The 14801-nt window shown below is 32.6% G+C and overlaps 1 protein-coding gene across 1 annotated transcript; it reads left to right on the forward strand.

Moving 5' to 3' along the window:
* The first annotated feature begins 321 nt into the window (after nt 1–321).
* Nucleotides 322–10430, forward strand: LOC115874441 (UDP-glucuronosyltransferase 2C1-like). The gene is made up of 3 exons (XM_030889602.1): nt 322–571; nt 3757–4566; nt 9674–10430. The coding sequence occupies exons 1-3, from the start codon at nt 322–324 to the stop codon at nt 10186–10188; spliced, it is 1575 nt and encodes a 524-aa protein (XP_030745462.1). The 3' UTR covers nt 10189–10430.
* The last annotated feature ends 4371 nt before the right edge of the window (nt 10431–14801 follow it).

Raw genomic sequence — 14801 nt, forward strand, 5'->3', positions numbered from 1 at the left:
ACAAATCAGGGAATCAGGGAGGCCATCATATGGGTACATTGGTTCCAATTCATTGATTTGAGAAATAATAATTTAACAAAATTCTATTATTTTCGTAGTAAATTAAGTTGTGAGGGGGAGCCTCATCTTGCTGAAAGTATATTTCACGTAAATTAGCTAAAGGAATATTTAAAAGTTCTGCTTTTTAGATTTATCGTGGAACCTCTTTAATTGTTTGAAGCCCCAAGGATTCAAACGATTAAGTATAATTTTTATCAGAGAATTTATAAATAGCTAGGTATCACTGTACAAAATCTAGTTGTAATTAAACTGCTTTCGGAAATGTTCGTTTTATTTGTGAAATGTTCTATTCTTTGTTGTTTGGTGAAATATGGTGAACCTGCAAGGATTCTGGGTGTGTTTCCCATGTCTTCTGGGAGTCACCACATCCTGGTTTACAAACTGATGAAAGGTTTAGCCGATGCAGGACACGATATCACCATGGTAACACCTTATGAACAAGAGAATATGCCAAAAACTAAAGGAAATTATAGTGAAATTATTTTGGATGAAATGAGAGAGCTTATTAGTGGTAATAATAATATTATATGAATATCTTCTGTCATAGATCTGAGACTGCGACTGCTAAATCCCAAATATTAACTAAATAGTGGTCCGTTACCACAATAATGTTATATGTGTCTGTTACAATATAATAAATAAGTAGTAGGTATCCACTTTACTTTAAGTTTGCTATTTTCAATTTTTTTTCTTATGTAAAGTGGCTACTTTAAATGTAAACTAAAGTAGATATACCTACCTATTTATTATATCTTCTAAAAGTATAGTATCTATTAAGTACAAAATAAGTAAGCAGTTTTTTTAAAATTTAGTATGTCTCTATGATGTTTACAGGGTGTTTCAAAAAACATGTTCCATCTCTCATGGGGAGATTTCTAACCTTAAAATGAGGTTTATTTTTTACATCAACATAGGTCTGATTCTGCTTTGTTTCGTTACAGAGCTACAGAGAGTTAAAATCTTATTTTTTTTTCGATTTATTGCAATTTTCTTCCAAGAGCTGTTGTAGAATATAGAATGTTTAGGAGGGGAGAATCACCGCTACCTTATAGATATATTGTGTGTTCTCCCTTTCTTGAGTTATAACGAGTTATCATACAGTCTCAGGGCTTTAACAAAAGCCAGTATCTGAGACGGCTCCACAGAGGCCAGCTCTCCATCCTCGACATCAGCCGTACCAAAGTTCATGGCACGAATGGTCATCGCCGTCGTCTCGGCGCACTCAGTGATAAGGTGTTCTGGTATTTCCCCATTATTTTCCCCACAGAATCTGCATCCGCCGTTGTTTCTCAGCTTCAGCCTACTGAGGTGTTCGTTGAGGAGACAGTGTCCTGTTAGAAACCCCGTGACAATCCGAAGATTGTTTTTACTTAAATCAAGGAAAACCTTTGATTTTTCTCGGTCGTAAGTTCTGAGGAACTTTTTCGAGTGTCTTAGACCGTTGGAGGGCACCCATTCCAAGTTACGGATGGAGTCTTCCAGATTCTTCAGTTCTCCTTTCAGTTGGTCCCGTTTGGAAAACAGAACGGTTCTCGTTCAGTTAGTGGAGTGTTCGCTCCTTTCCTAGCTAGATCATTTGCTTTTTCATTGGCTTCTATCCCTTGGTGAGCAGGCACCCAGAGTAGGAGGAGTTTATTTTCTTTGCCTAATTTGTTGAGCTTCTCTAGGCATTCTTTGACCAACTTCGAATTGATGGTTACTGAGTTGATTGCGTTAAGTGCTGCTTGACTATCGGATAGGATGGCAATTTCCTGTTTTCGATAGTTCCTGAAGGATACTGGGGTAGGTGCCCATTGGTCGGGAGTATTTAGTTTTTGGCCCAAATACTCCTATCCCTGTCCCTGCTTTGGTTTTGGAAGCATCAGTATACCACGTTATGGTATGGTCTTTTATATGCTGAGTCTTCCAATCCTTTTTATTACTCAATACTGCAGTGAGGTGTTTCTCAAAGTCGTAAATTCCAAAAGCTGTTAGTGATTCGAATGAAATTTTGAGGGTAGAAGTTATAATACTACCTACATATTTTAATGGTAAAAAGTGTCAACAGATTTATCAGGGACGTGCATATGGGTTATCACTGGAATATTATTCTAAAAAAAAACATGTGCGCTAACGACTTTTTTTCTCTTGTTATCAAAATTGTGTAGACCGTTTTATGCTGATTAAAAGTTTTATTATTCAAAATTAATAAAATTAAAATAAAAATCGAATTAATAATTTTTTTATTTGCTTAAATTTTTACTATTTTTATTAAAATTTACACTGATATTCAGTGCTACCTAGAGAGCACATTCGAAAACAAAATAATAACATTTACGAAAGTTACAATAAACCTATTTTTTATTTTTATGTTTTAACATCCTGTAACTTTAAAACTGTGCATTTTCGCACCCATCTGTATAGGAACTTTTTGACATGTTTTTTGAAGAGAAATCAATGAGTACTTGTTTAACACTTTGCCCCTTTGTTGATATACGAAATAAATCTTATGTTTACATGAGGAATTTCCCCACGAGAGCTGGCAATTTTTTGAAACACCCTGTATAAATTTATGGGAAATGGATAACGAGGAAGGTTGGACTAAAGGGACATATTTAATTCTTCAGACAATTTATAATTTTAAAAAACAAAAAGAAAATATATATACACTTTAAAAATTATAATGCTAAAATATTATTTCTGCCAAAACACGAAGATTTTGTGGAATAAACTTTTTTTTTAAGAATAGATTTTCTGTTACTTTTAAGACAATATACGCCTGACCCCGTCACACTGTAAACAAATGAACATATTACAAAAACTATTAACTTTAGGTACATATATTACATTATTATACAAAAAGTTATAAAATTTTACGTAGATTCCAAAAAATAAAATAAAAAATAGGTTGTTACATTTAAAAAAAACTTATGTTATATCCGTCACACTTTTTTGAGCACCCTGTATACTTTGTAGTAATTTTAAAATGCGCATCTTAACCTTCCCTATAACTTTTATATATTTAACAATTTTTAATAATTCGTTATATAATAAAATGAAAAATATACGAAATAATATACATGTACTGATTTTTTTCGAAAATCGACAACTATGAAACTATGAACCCTTCCCGGACACAAACGGTACATTGTGATACAGGAAATTGTAGAGAGAAACAAGCCCTATAACGTAGGATACAACATTTTAATGAACAGTGCTTTCCATAAAATCAATAAAATGAAAAATATACGAAATAATATACATGTACTGATTGCTTTCGAAAATCGACAACTATGAAACTATGAACCCTTCCCCGACACAAACGGTACATTGTGAGACAGGAAATTGTAGAGAGAAACGAGCCCTATAACATAGGATACAACATTTTAATGAACAGTGCTTTCCATAAAATCAATAAAATGAAAAATATACGAAATAATATACATATACTGATTTTTTTCGAAAATCGACAACTATGAAACTATGAACCCTTCCCCGACACAAACGATACATTGTGAGACAGGAAATGGTAGAGAGACACAAGCCCTCTATAACATAGGATACAACATTTTAATGAACAGTGCTTTCCAAAACAAATGAATTAATGGCTTTATCGTTGACTCACCCTGTACAATACCAGTAAATACAATTCCCGCCCAATTAATACATATATGCACAAAGTTATAGGTAATCTAATACGCATCATTTTTTTTGCAGCACAACACAAAAACCTGGACTTGTTCAATATGGGCAAACAAAACATGGCCGTCATGATGCCACTACTCATCACTATATTCGGAAGGAACATAAACAATACCTTGCACCATCCAAAAGTGAGGGCCTTACTGAGTTCCAACGAAAAATTTGACGCAGTCATTGTGGAACACTTCATGGCAGACGTCATGAAGATATTTCCATCAGTTTTCAACTGCCCTCTCATATTGTTGTATAGTATGGGACCAAATAGTTGGATCAATCCAAGCGTAGGAAACCCGCAAGAGATTTCCTATGCCAGACACTTATATTCTAGAGGCAATAATGCAGTACCCATGACGTTTTTCGATAGAATAATTAATGTATTGTATCACGTATTCGATTACTTATTGAACACATTCTATTATCACCCTTTATGCGACAAACTGTTACGTAATGCATATCCAGGAGTTCCAGATACCAAATCGTTAGCCCCAAATGCTTCCTTAGTACTGCTAAACTCACATACCAGTCTCTATCCGGCTCATCCGCTGGTACCAAATATGGTAGAGATTGGAGGATACCATGTTGATCCTCCTGGAAAGCTACCAAAAGACTTACAGGAGTTTTTGGATAATGCCAAAGATGGAGCGGTATATTTTAGTATGGGATCAAACCTAAAAAGTAAACTGATGTCTGAAGAAAGAAAAAAAATTATTTTGAACGTTCTGGGAAGATTGAAGCAGAAAGTTATTTGGAAATTCGAAGAGGAATTACCTGGAAAGCCTGATAATGTGCTGATTAAAAAATGGCTGCCTCAGCAAGACATCCTGGGTAAGTACGCATAGTTAACCTTGTAAAGCCATATACAGAGTTATAACACAACTGTGGTTGTAAGTTCTAAATATTTTTGAAAGAAAAAAAATTGTGTATGCACTATATTTTATATCAATTAAACTTTTAGTTACGTAATCGAGGGCGCGATTTTTAAATTCATTGTTGCCAACCATGGACATATTCTGCGCCAGGCTGGCTAACTGGAATTTAAATTTCGCGCTGGGGATTCAGGTGGTAGCTCTGCTGTAAAAATATCAAGTTGCCACATGTAATTATTTATTTCCTGACGTTGTCATTTGTTTTGACACTTGTTGACAACAATGTTGACTTTGCAGTAGAACATTGTTCTTTTTAGAACTTCTTCTAGTGCGAAGTGTACAACATAGCTTAATAACCGTAAAAAACTCATCGCAACTTTATTAGAATATGTTTAACTGGAAAGCGGTAGTAATGGCCTTTTATGTCCCTTAAGTGCTGTTAAGGAGGTGAGTTTTGTTGATGTCAATAATAACTGTTCTTTCTTAAAATATTTTGATTAAATGAAAATATGTAAAAGTGGGCAACGCTGTGTCTGTCAAGCTTAATCACGTGACTAAAAAATTTTTTGGTGTGATGTATACATATGTATTAAATATATTTTTTTTCTTTTTATTCTTGGCTTTAGGTCGTTGGGGTTGTAAAGATGTTATTGGATTTTGTTCATTATTTTTTATTTTTATCGACGGTATATTATGTCTTTTTCAAGTCTCTTTAAGTACATAAAAAAACAGTCAGTTAAAATCAAATGTATTATGTATACAGGGTGGTCCGAACTGTATTCCGGAAATTTTGGCAGCATATTCTGCAGATAAAAATAAGTAAAAAAGTTCCTATAAATGTATGTCATAAAATGCTTAGTTTCGGATATACAGGGTGTAGAAGTTTCCTTTTTATTTCGATTTTTTTCCAAATAATTTCTGAAATAACGTCAATATATGGATGAAAATTGGTTTTTGGGAGTTTTTTGACATGCGAAATTTTATTTTGATGTCAATATGACTCCTAGAGGGCGCCACCTACATATGTTTTAACTGGTTTGAAGAGTAATAACTTTTCGTCCGTATCTGTATAAAACTACTGAGTAAAAAAATATACATTTACGACGTTTTTTACCTTAAAAAATGTCTCTTGGTAAAAATTGCTACGATTAATGGTTGTCGAGATATTTGGAATCGAAATTATATCAATACTTGTCATCATTGACATAGATTAAAGTTGTTGGCTAAAAGTAGTTATTATAGACTGAAATAATAAATTTAAGATATTTTTTTGTACCAAAAATTCAACAGAAATTGTTTTATCATCATTTTTTCGCAGAAAAATTTATGATTAACTTAAAAAAAATAAATATGTCCCAAATTTATTATTTCAGTCAAATAACTATACAGGGTGGCACACCTCATTCGCCTCGGTTGATTATAGAGAACCGGAAAGATGTAGAAACAAAATATTTTATGGATATATGTGGGAAAGCAATGTGCATAATTTAAAATTATTTTAAAATATACAGGATGTGTCAGAACTAAGATCCATACCAAAGTTATATTTTTTCTTATGGAACACCCGGTATTTTATTTCATTTTTGGATTCTTGGACATAAAATAAGGCATTTATTATAAGGGTTTAATATGTCTAAAAGCTTTGGATTTTGAGATATTTAAAGATATTTAAATATGCAAGCTATAATAAAAAGGTTTGGCAACACCTTGTATATTACTTTCCAAATTTAAATCTGGTGCTGACTTTCAAGCAAGAGAAATAAACTTTACTAAAAAATTTGGTTGCTTCCTTAAATGTAGACAAGGTATCAAAAATTGCTGGTCTATTTTAACTATTTATTTTACATAAAAACTTCGTTATTTCAAATGCTCCACTATGGTATTTTTTAAATAAGTCGAAGCAGATTTAAATGCTCTTTCAAAGTATATTAGGGTTTCTTATACCTATCTGGTTCAGATTTTGAATAAAAAGGGATTTTTCAATAAAACTGTAATCAAGATGGCTTGTGTCGCCATGGTAATTTTCTAGTGACACTTAGTGACTATTTTCAAAATCGACATTAGTTTACGGACTTTATTTAAATTTATAACGGTTTACTTTTACTTAATTTGCCTATAATAGTTTAATAAGTAAGCATTTGTTATTTTGTCAAGAAAAATAAAGAAGTAATTCTTTGATTGATATTACGATGACTTGTAGATATATTGGATTTTCTATAAAAGAACCAAATTAAGGTAAATTAATTTTCTTCACTTCCAACGACATGTTTCTGCCTAATAGGTTTTTCATATACCACACTATCAGCTCTGTGAAATAGGAAAAATAGTTTTTCAAAAGAACGCCTCTTAGGAAGATTCCTATTTGGATATCTTTGAGCATAAACCCTTCAGGCCAACAAGCAATTGTCCTCACAAATTAAAATAACTAGTAGCATACATTCTTTCCGCCAGCAAATACTGCTTCATTTTTCTTGATAAAATAATAAACACTTACTTATTAATATTATTGTAGGTAAATTAAATAAAAATATATAAAAATTTAAATAAACTCCATAAACTAATATCGATTTTGAAAATAGCTACTAAGTGTCACTAGACAATTGCCATGGTAAAAATCGCTTTTTATTCAAAATCTGAGCCAGATAGGTATAGGAAACTCTAATATAGTTTGAAAGAGCATTTAAATCTGCTTGGCTTATTTAAAAAAATACATAGTGTTGCATTTGAAATAACGAAGTTTTTAGGTAAACTAAATAGTTAAAATAGATCAACAATTTTTGATACTCCTGTATACATTTAAGGAAGCAATCAAATTTTTTAGTAAAGTTTATTTCTCTGGCTTGAAAGTCAGCACCGGATTTAATTCTGAAAAGTAATGTACAAGGTGTTGACAAACCTTTTTATTATAGCATGCATATTTGAATATCTTTAAATATCTCAAAAACCAAAGATTTTAGAGATATTAAACTCTTATAATAAATGCCTTATTTTATGCTCAAGAATTCAAAAATGAAATAAAATACCGGGTGTTCCATAAGAAAAAATATAACTTTAGTATGGATCTTAGTTCTGGCACACACTGTACATTTAAAAATAATTTTAAATTATGCGCATTACCTTTCTACATATACCCATAAAATATTTTGTTTCTACATCTTTCCGTTTTCGTATAATCAACCGAGGCGAATGAGGTGCGCCACCCAAGCAGCATTTGGACGTCGGGACAACGTTGTGTCACGCGACCAAACGTCGGGGCGCAACGTCGGCACAACCTCGTGCCAACCCTAGTCTGCACTAGTTTGGAGAATAATTTTTGGGTCGAAAGGACGTTGGATACCGACGTTGGCTCGAAGCCTAATTTAGTACAAACTGCAGCGTTGTTTAAAATCCTAATTCACAGAAATACAAAACTAATATGGCGTCTAAGTCGCGTTTTATCCTAAATTGGGATAATTATAGTAAAAATATTATTTTTATGATTTAGTTAGAGACATAAGTCAGAGGCAGTGAAGGAAAACAAACAAAATTATTTAAGTGTGGAGGATGTTTGAAGATCATAATTATTGAAACACTTTTAACCGACTCTGTAACTCGTTACCCAAGGCAAAAAGTTAAACGCAAACAACTTTATTGATAAATGTATTGTTTCTACTTTGAAAAATACTAATGGGCCTTAAAATTAAAGAAGTTTTAAAAATTTTCTTGAATTTTTTTTTTAGTAAAATGAGAATAATTTATTCGCAGTCGAAAAAATCGTTTCCGGGTGTTTTTTAGGGTCAAATATTTCAAGTTAATGTATTCAAATGCAGGAATTGCTATTTTAGGAACGAAACATTTTCTTATTTAACAACATGGCGGCTTTCACTTTGTTGTTTTGGAGATTAAGATGGAGTAGTTCGAGTAGTCGCATACTGGACTAATAAAGTCGCAGTTCGGCCGTAACAGGTAGTATACTAGTCGCAAGATTGCCTAATTTAGTCATCCTAGAGTCTAGCTTGTGCCGCCCTCTATAATCTAAATAAACGAGGGAGTGGATAAACTATCGGTAATATATGTCGATGTATTTTTAAATTTAGTTTTATATGTACCTTTCTTATGTCCCATTTTAATTAAGTTTTTTTAAAAACAAAACAGCACTGAACTGTCTGACTGAACAGAACAATGAAGTGAAAATTTAAGATTTAAGGTTATGGTTCAATACAGTTGCAAAAAGGTAGTGACTCGACGTCCTACCAACGTAAGAATAAGGAAATCTAAACAACGTTGGAATTAGTAAAACAGACGACGTTTGCATAACGTTGGAATAGGTCCTGAAACTGACGTCGGAAAACTCTATATTGTCCAACGTTGTAACTAGGTTGTCCAAATCACCTAAAGATCACTTAAGCAAAAAAGGTTACAAGACAACGTTTATTCGACGTCGCAGAAGCTTCTACTTTGCTGTAGTACTAGTCCAACGTCGGCACAACGTTATAAAAACGTTTAAATTTATTTTAATACCCAAGGTAGGGAGCTAACTATTTTTTGTAACTAATCCAACGTTGTGTTTAGTAAACATGTGGTCGCAAGTCGTGAAAATGCTACTTGGGCACCCTGTATACTCAACATTTTTATTCTTTGTCAATGACATGTATTGACGGCTGCTCGTAGCGATTTTTACCAAGAGACATTTTTTATGTAAAAAGTCACAGAAATATATATTTTTTTACTCAGTAGTTTTATACAGGGACGAACGAAAAGTTATTACTCTTCAAAACAGTTAAAACACATGTAGGTGGCCCCCCTACAAATAGGAGGCATATTGACATCAAAATCAAATTTGTGATGTCAAAAAATTCTCAGACACCAATTTTTATCCAAATATTGACGTTACTTCATAAATTATTTGAAAAAAATCGAAATAAAAATGAAAGTTTTGCACCCTGTATCTCCAAAACTAAGCATATTAGGACATACATTTATACGAACTTTTTTACTCATTTTTATCTGCAGAATATGCTACAGTTCGGACCACCCTGTATATAAAAAAACATATGTATTAATAAAGCGTTATTTTATCATTGCAGCTCATCCTAACATCAGACTGTTTATAACCCACGGAGGATTACTGAGTACCACCGAAACAGTATACCACGGAGTACCGATTCTAGCTATCCCGGTTTTTGGAGATCAGCCAGGCAATGCAGAAAAAGCCGAATACGCAGGTTACGCCTTGAAACTGGGTTACCATGACGAGAATTTCACAGAAGAAAACTTGGAAAAGTCAATTCTTGAACTGCTGAATAATCCAAAGTACCGTGAAAATGCTCAAAGGAGGTCCAAATTGTTCCACGACAGACCGATGAAGCCCATGGATACCGCAATATACTGGGTGGAATATGTGATAAGGAACAATGGTGCTCAGCATTTAAGAATCGCTGGTGCAGACCAAGCATGGTACGAGTACTATCTGGTGGATGTAGTACTGTTTCTTCTAGCTTGTTTAGTTGTAGTCTTCGAAATCTCGAAATTTGTTCTTAAAAAAGCATTTTTAGTTGTAAGATCTAAACTCAGTCCCAAACAAAAACTTAAAACTAAATAAATTAGCCTTTTAATGAGCTTAAAATAATTAAAGCAGGGTACAGTGGTTCCCTTTAATTAGCTGCGCGGTCATAACTGTTATATATCTTGTTAGCGCCTTCGATAGCTCTGGTTCCGAGTGTTACTTGCCCTTACTAGCGGCGGCTAGGTTGAATAACATTGACACATTAAATTTTCAATTACTGTATTGAAAGAAAATTATAAAAATGGAAACGTGATTGTGTAATTATAATAATTGCAATGTCTTATTTTCAGTCTGTCTTCTTCTATTAGTAAAGATAGGACGATGCGGTTTACATAAACCTGTGCCACTTTTGTGTCAAACGAAACATGCTGTCACAGGGCCGGATCTACCTAAGGGCTGTTTGGGCTGCAGCCCAGGGCCCCGAGGTTACAGGGGGCCCCCAGACCCCACTGAAAACAATAGGCGATAATTTGAATTTAAAAAAATCTAAAATTAAAAAAAAAAATACCATAATTTTTAATTACTGCACTCATTACAAAGTATTCACGTATTCAAATGCAACGATTATCTCGTTCACTCTTTATTTATCAGAAAAAAATCAAAGTCTTAATTTACAATAATGTCTGGTCGAAAGTATAAAAGTGGAGCTGAGAAACGCAAATTACAGCTAGATCGAAAAAAGAAAGAAAAAATGTGCAAAAATTGGGACTTTTTCCAATCAAAACATAAAAACTAACGACGAAATCGCTGAAAATCCATCAACAAGCGACAAGGGAGGGATCTTATCTGAAGAGAATCTATCTAAAGGGAGTAGCAAATCGCAACACCAAGAAAAAAAGACAAATGATGAAAATGTGCAAAGTCTTGACTACCAGCAACCCTCTGATCAACCGGCAATCGACATTGGTGTTCAGCGACAGGATGGTAACACCGAGACGGAAAGAAATTTAGACAATATTAATTTTGAGTTTGAGAAATATGTTGACGTGGGCTTGTGGCCAGAATTGCTAAATAATGATTTTATTAATGACATCCTCTCACATGAAATGACTGACTTTCAAAATAAAAATTAAAAAAATATATATTCAGCTTCTAAAAAGAAATACAAGGAACAAAACAGAGCATTTTCAAATAGCCATTTCACTAAAAAAAATGAAAAATGGTCAATCACTGGAAAGATCTTGGCTAATATATTCAACCAGCGTTGACGCTGTTTTTTGTTTGCCTTGGAAACTTTTTTTTAAAACCTCTTCTCAATACACGACCAGAATTTCTGATTGGAAACACATAGAAACTTGTTTAGAAACCGACGAAAATTCTAATGAACATAAGTAATCCATGTTAGTGTGGTTGATACGAAAAGAAAATAAGTCTGTTTTCAGGAGACATATGACAATCGATCTGGTTTTGCGTAATTAAGAAAAGAAACAGAATATTATCACAATGTCCTAAAACGGGTAATTATAGTGGTAAAATTTTTGAGTATAAGAGGCTTAGCATTTAGAGGTTCCGAGGAAGTATTTGGTTCTCCACATAATGGTAATTTTATGGAAGGTCTGGAGCTATTGGCAGAGTTCGATCCATTCATTCGTGAACACATTGAACAACGGGAGCTGCGACCAAAACCGATAATTTCGTACCGAGTATCGTACTTATTAAAAACACACAAAGACACAAAATATTATTCAACTGTGATGGATTCTACACCAGATCTATCTCACAGTTACCAACTTGCTATTGTATTAAGATACTGTTTTCGGGGAAAAGTATATGAAAGATGTGTAGAGGCCTTCATTAATATTAGTAGTCATACTGCCTTACATTTATTTAATATTCTACAAGACTTTATAGAAACAAATGGATTACTAATGAGTAATTGTAGGGGGAAATCTTATGACAACGCTGCCAATATGGCGGGTCACTACAATGTTTTTTGACATGGCTATTAGTTGAGTACTAAGGTAGGCCCCTAAGTAGTTTCAGCCCAGGGCCCCTCAAATTCACGATCCGCCCCTGTGCTGTCAACAAAATTTTCATAGCCCTCTTCATTTCTGAGCTACATTGTCTTTTCGAAAATTTTGCAATTTGGGACAGCCCCCGTATCTCCGTTATTATAGATGATATCGAGAAGGTGAAAACTGATTCTTATAGAACTTTTTACGTAGAACACAGTGGCGTAGTATGTTTCTTTACGAAAAAAGTATTTTTGAAAATATGAACTAAAGTTATGTTTTTTCAAATGAAACACCCTGTATATTAATAAATCATATTATCCGCGTTGCTATGAGCTTGCCAAAAATATATATCACTCTATATTTATTTTCATTATTTACTGCAATATTTAAAATATATCATTTTCTTATTAGTAGGCCGTGATAAATAACAAAATATCAAAATGGTATTTACTAAAATAGTCGTACATACATTAAAATTTTATTTGGAATTGATATATTTTACTTTTGAATCTCTGAATATATTTTTCTTATTTTTTTATAACGGAATTTGTTATAACCAGATGGGTTTGCAAATATTTAAAAGCGTGCATTATTAAAGCATTTTCCAGGTGTTTGACATTGTTTTAGTTGCCACGATATATTTCATGTTTCAAAAATTCCTAAAATCAGAAATCGAGGGAATCAGGAAACGGACATATCCGGGAATCAGGGAGGCTATCACATGGGTCCATTCACTGGTTCCAATTCATTGATTTGAGAAATAATAATTTAACAAAATTCTAATATTTTCGTTGTAAGTTAAGTTGTGATGGGGAGCCCCATCTTGCTGAAAGTATATATCACGTAAATTAGCTAAAGGAATATTTAAAAATTCCGATACAATAACTTTCAAGATTTACAAATAGCGGTAAAAAGTTAAGTTTCCCTAATATATAAAGAATTTATTAGTGGCCCCCAAAATAAAACAAGAGACAGATAACAGTATATTTTTAATAATTTTCTAGTTTTTTTTATTATCTATCATGGCCTACTAATAAATATGATCTTTGAATACTTTTTTTGAATGTTGCAGTAAATAGTGAAAATAAATATAGGGTGATATATATTTTTGAGAAGCTTATGGCAAGCCAGATAATATAATTTATAAATATACAGGGTGTTCTATTTAAAAAAGCATAACTATAGTTTATATCTTCAAAAATATTCTTTTCGTAGAATACCAGACTACTCCACTGTATTCCACGTAAAAAGTTCTACAATAAACAGTTTTCACATTCTCGATACCTTTAACAATAACAGAGATACAAGAGGTGTCGCAAATTGCAAAATTTTCAAAAAGATCCTGTAGCTCAGAAACGAAGAGGGCTATGAAAATTTTGTTGACAGCATCCTCCGTTTGACAAAAAAGTGGCACAGTTGTTTCATTTTATAAATACAATTTTATTGTCAATTGATATACAGTGTGTCCACGAAATAAGTTGACACGAAGGAGAAAAAATAAATTACTTTTATTTTAAGACAAAAAGTCAATCTTTAACCACCCGGTATAAGATCCGGCGGCAATTCGCGGCAGCCAGTGGCAATTAATTTATAGGCAATATACTTTAAGCAACAAATATTTTCATGTCGTGTAAGAGGATTTGAAAGGGAAAGTAGTTAAAAGTTTTAAAGATTGACAAGCAAAAATGTAAAAATACTAATTTTGTTACCTTAAAATAAATTACTAACCGTTACTAACTAATATTACTTAGGTTTAATTAAGTGCAAAAAAGAAAAAACAGTTCTTTTTACCTTCTTTTCGAACGTCCATTACAGAAAAGGCAACAGCTTTTATCAATTTTAATAAAATAAGTAATTAATTGGCGTTATGTGAAAACTGTTTATGTCAGCTTGATACAAGTAGCAAAAATGTGACATTTCTAATAAAAAAAGCGCTACGCTAGGCTTACTTGATTTTGTTATTTATTATGTATCGTTGACAGGAGAATATAAGAAAAGTATTAGCAACAGTTTCGTGCAAATATTTTGAAATTAATATTTCTAAGTAATGACCTATCTGGGCACCACTGTGCAGGGCCTCGATAATTCGTACACTCAAAAGTTTCAGCTTGTTCGGATTAACGAATCCAGTGTGAATAAGTGCAAATATTTTTAGGGGTAGTATATTTTAACACCAGGAACACGATTACGAGACATTTTTCGAGAATAAAATTTTTTTAAATTTGGATTTTTTTTTTGTTTTTAGTTAAAAATATAATTTTCTTGATAATATGGCAACATAGGTAGTAGATTAAATTTACAAAAAAATACAGAAAATATCCAGTGGTCCCCAAAATTTAAGCAAAAAATCATAAATTCGATTACTCGAATGGAAACTCGATTATTTTGGACTTCTTGAAAAACGGTAAAGAGAAAATATGTCTCTTTTATCGAGATCTACCAGCCCTGAAAATATTTACATTTATTTAAGACTTACCATTTATTTTACGGGTTGGTAGATCTCGAGAAAAGAAGCATATTTTCTTTTTATTGTTTTTCAAATAAGTCCAAAATAACGGAGTTATTTTACTTTGAAAATTTCCAAAAAAAAATATGTTTTGCCAAAATTTTGAGAACCACTGGATTTTTCTGGATTGTCTTTCTTGTAAATTTAATCTAATACCTATGTTGCCATATTATCAAGAAATTATGTTT

The sequence above is a fragment of the Sitophilus oryzae genome, unplaced genomic scaffold (genome assembly GCF_002938485.1).
Source record: "Sitophilus oryzae breed Bouriz unplaced genomic scaffold, Soryzae_2.0 scaffold_1297_pilon_pilon, whole genome shotgun sequence".
Classification (NCBI taxonomy): Eukaryota; Metazoa; Arthropoda; class Insecta; order Coleoptera; family Curculionidae; genus Sitophilus; species Sitophilus oryzae.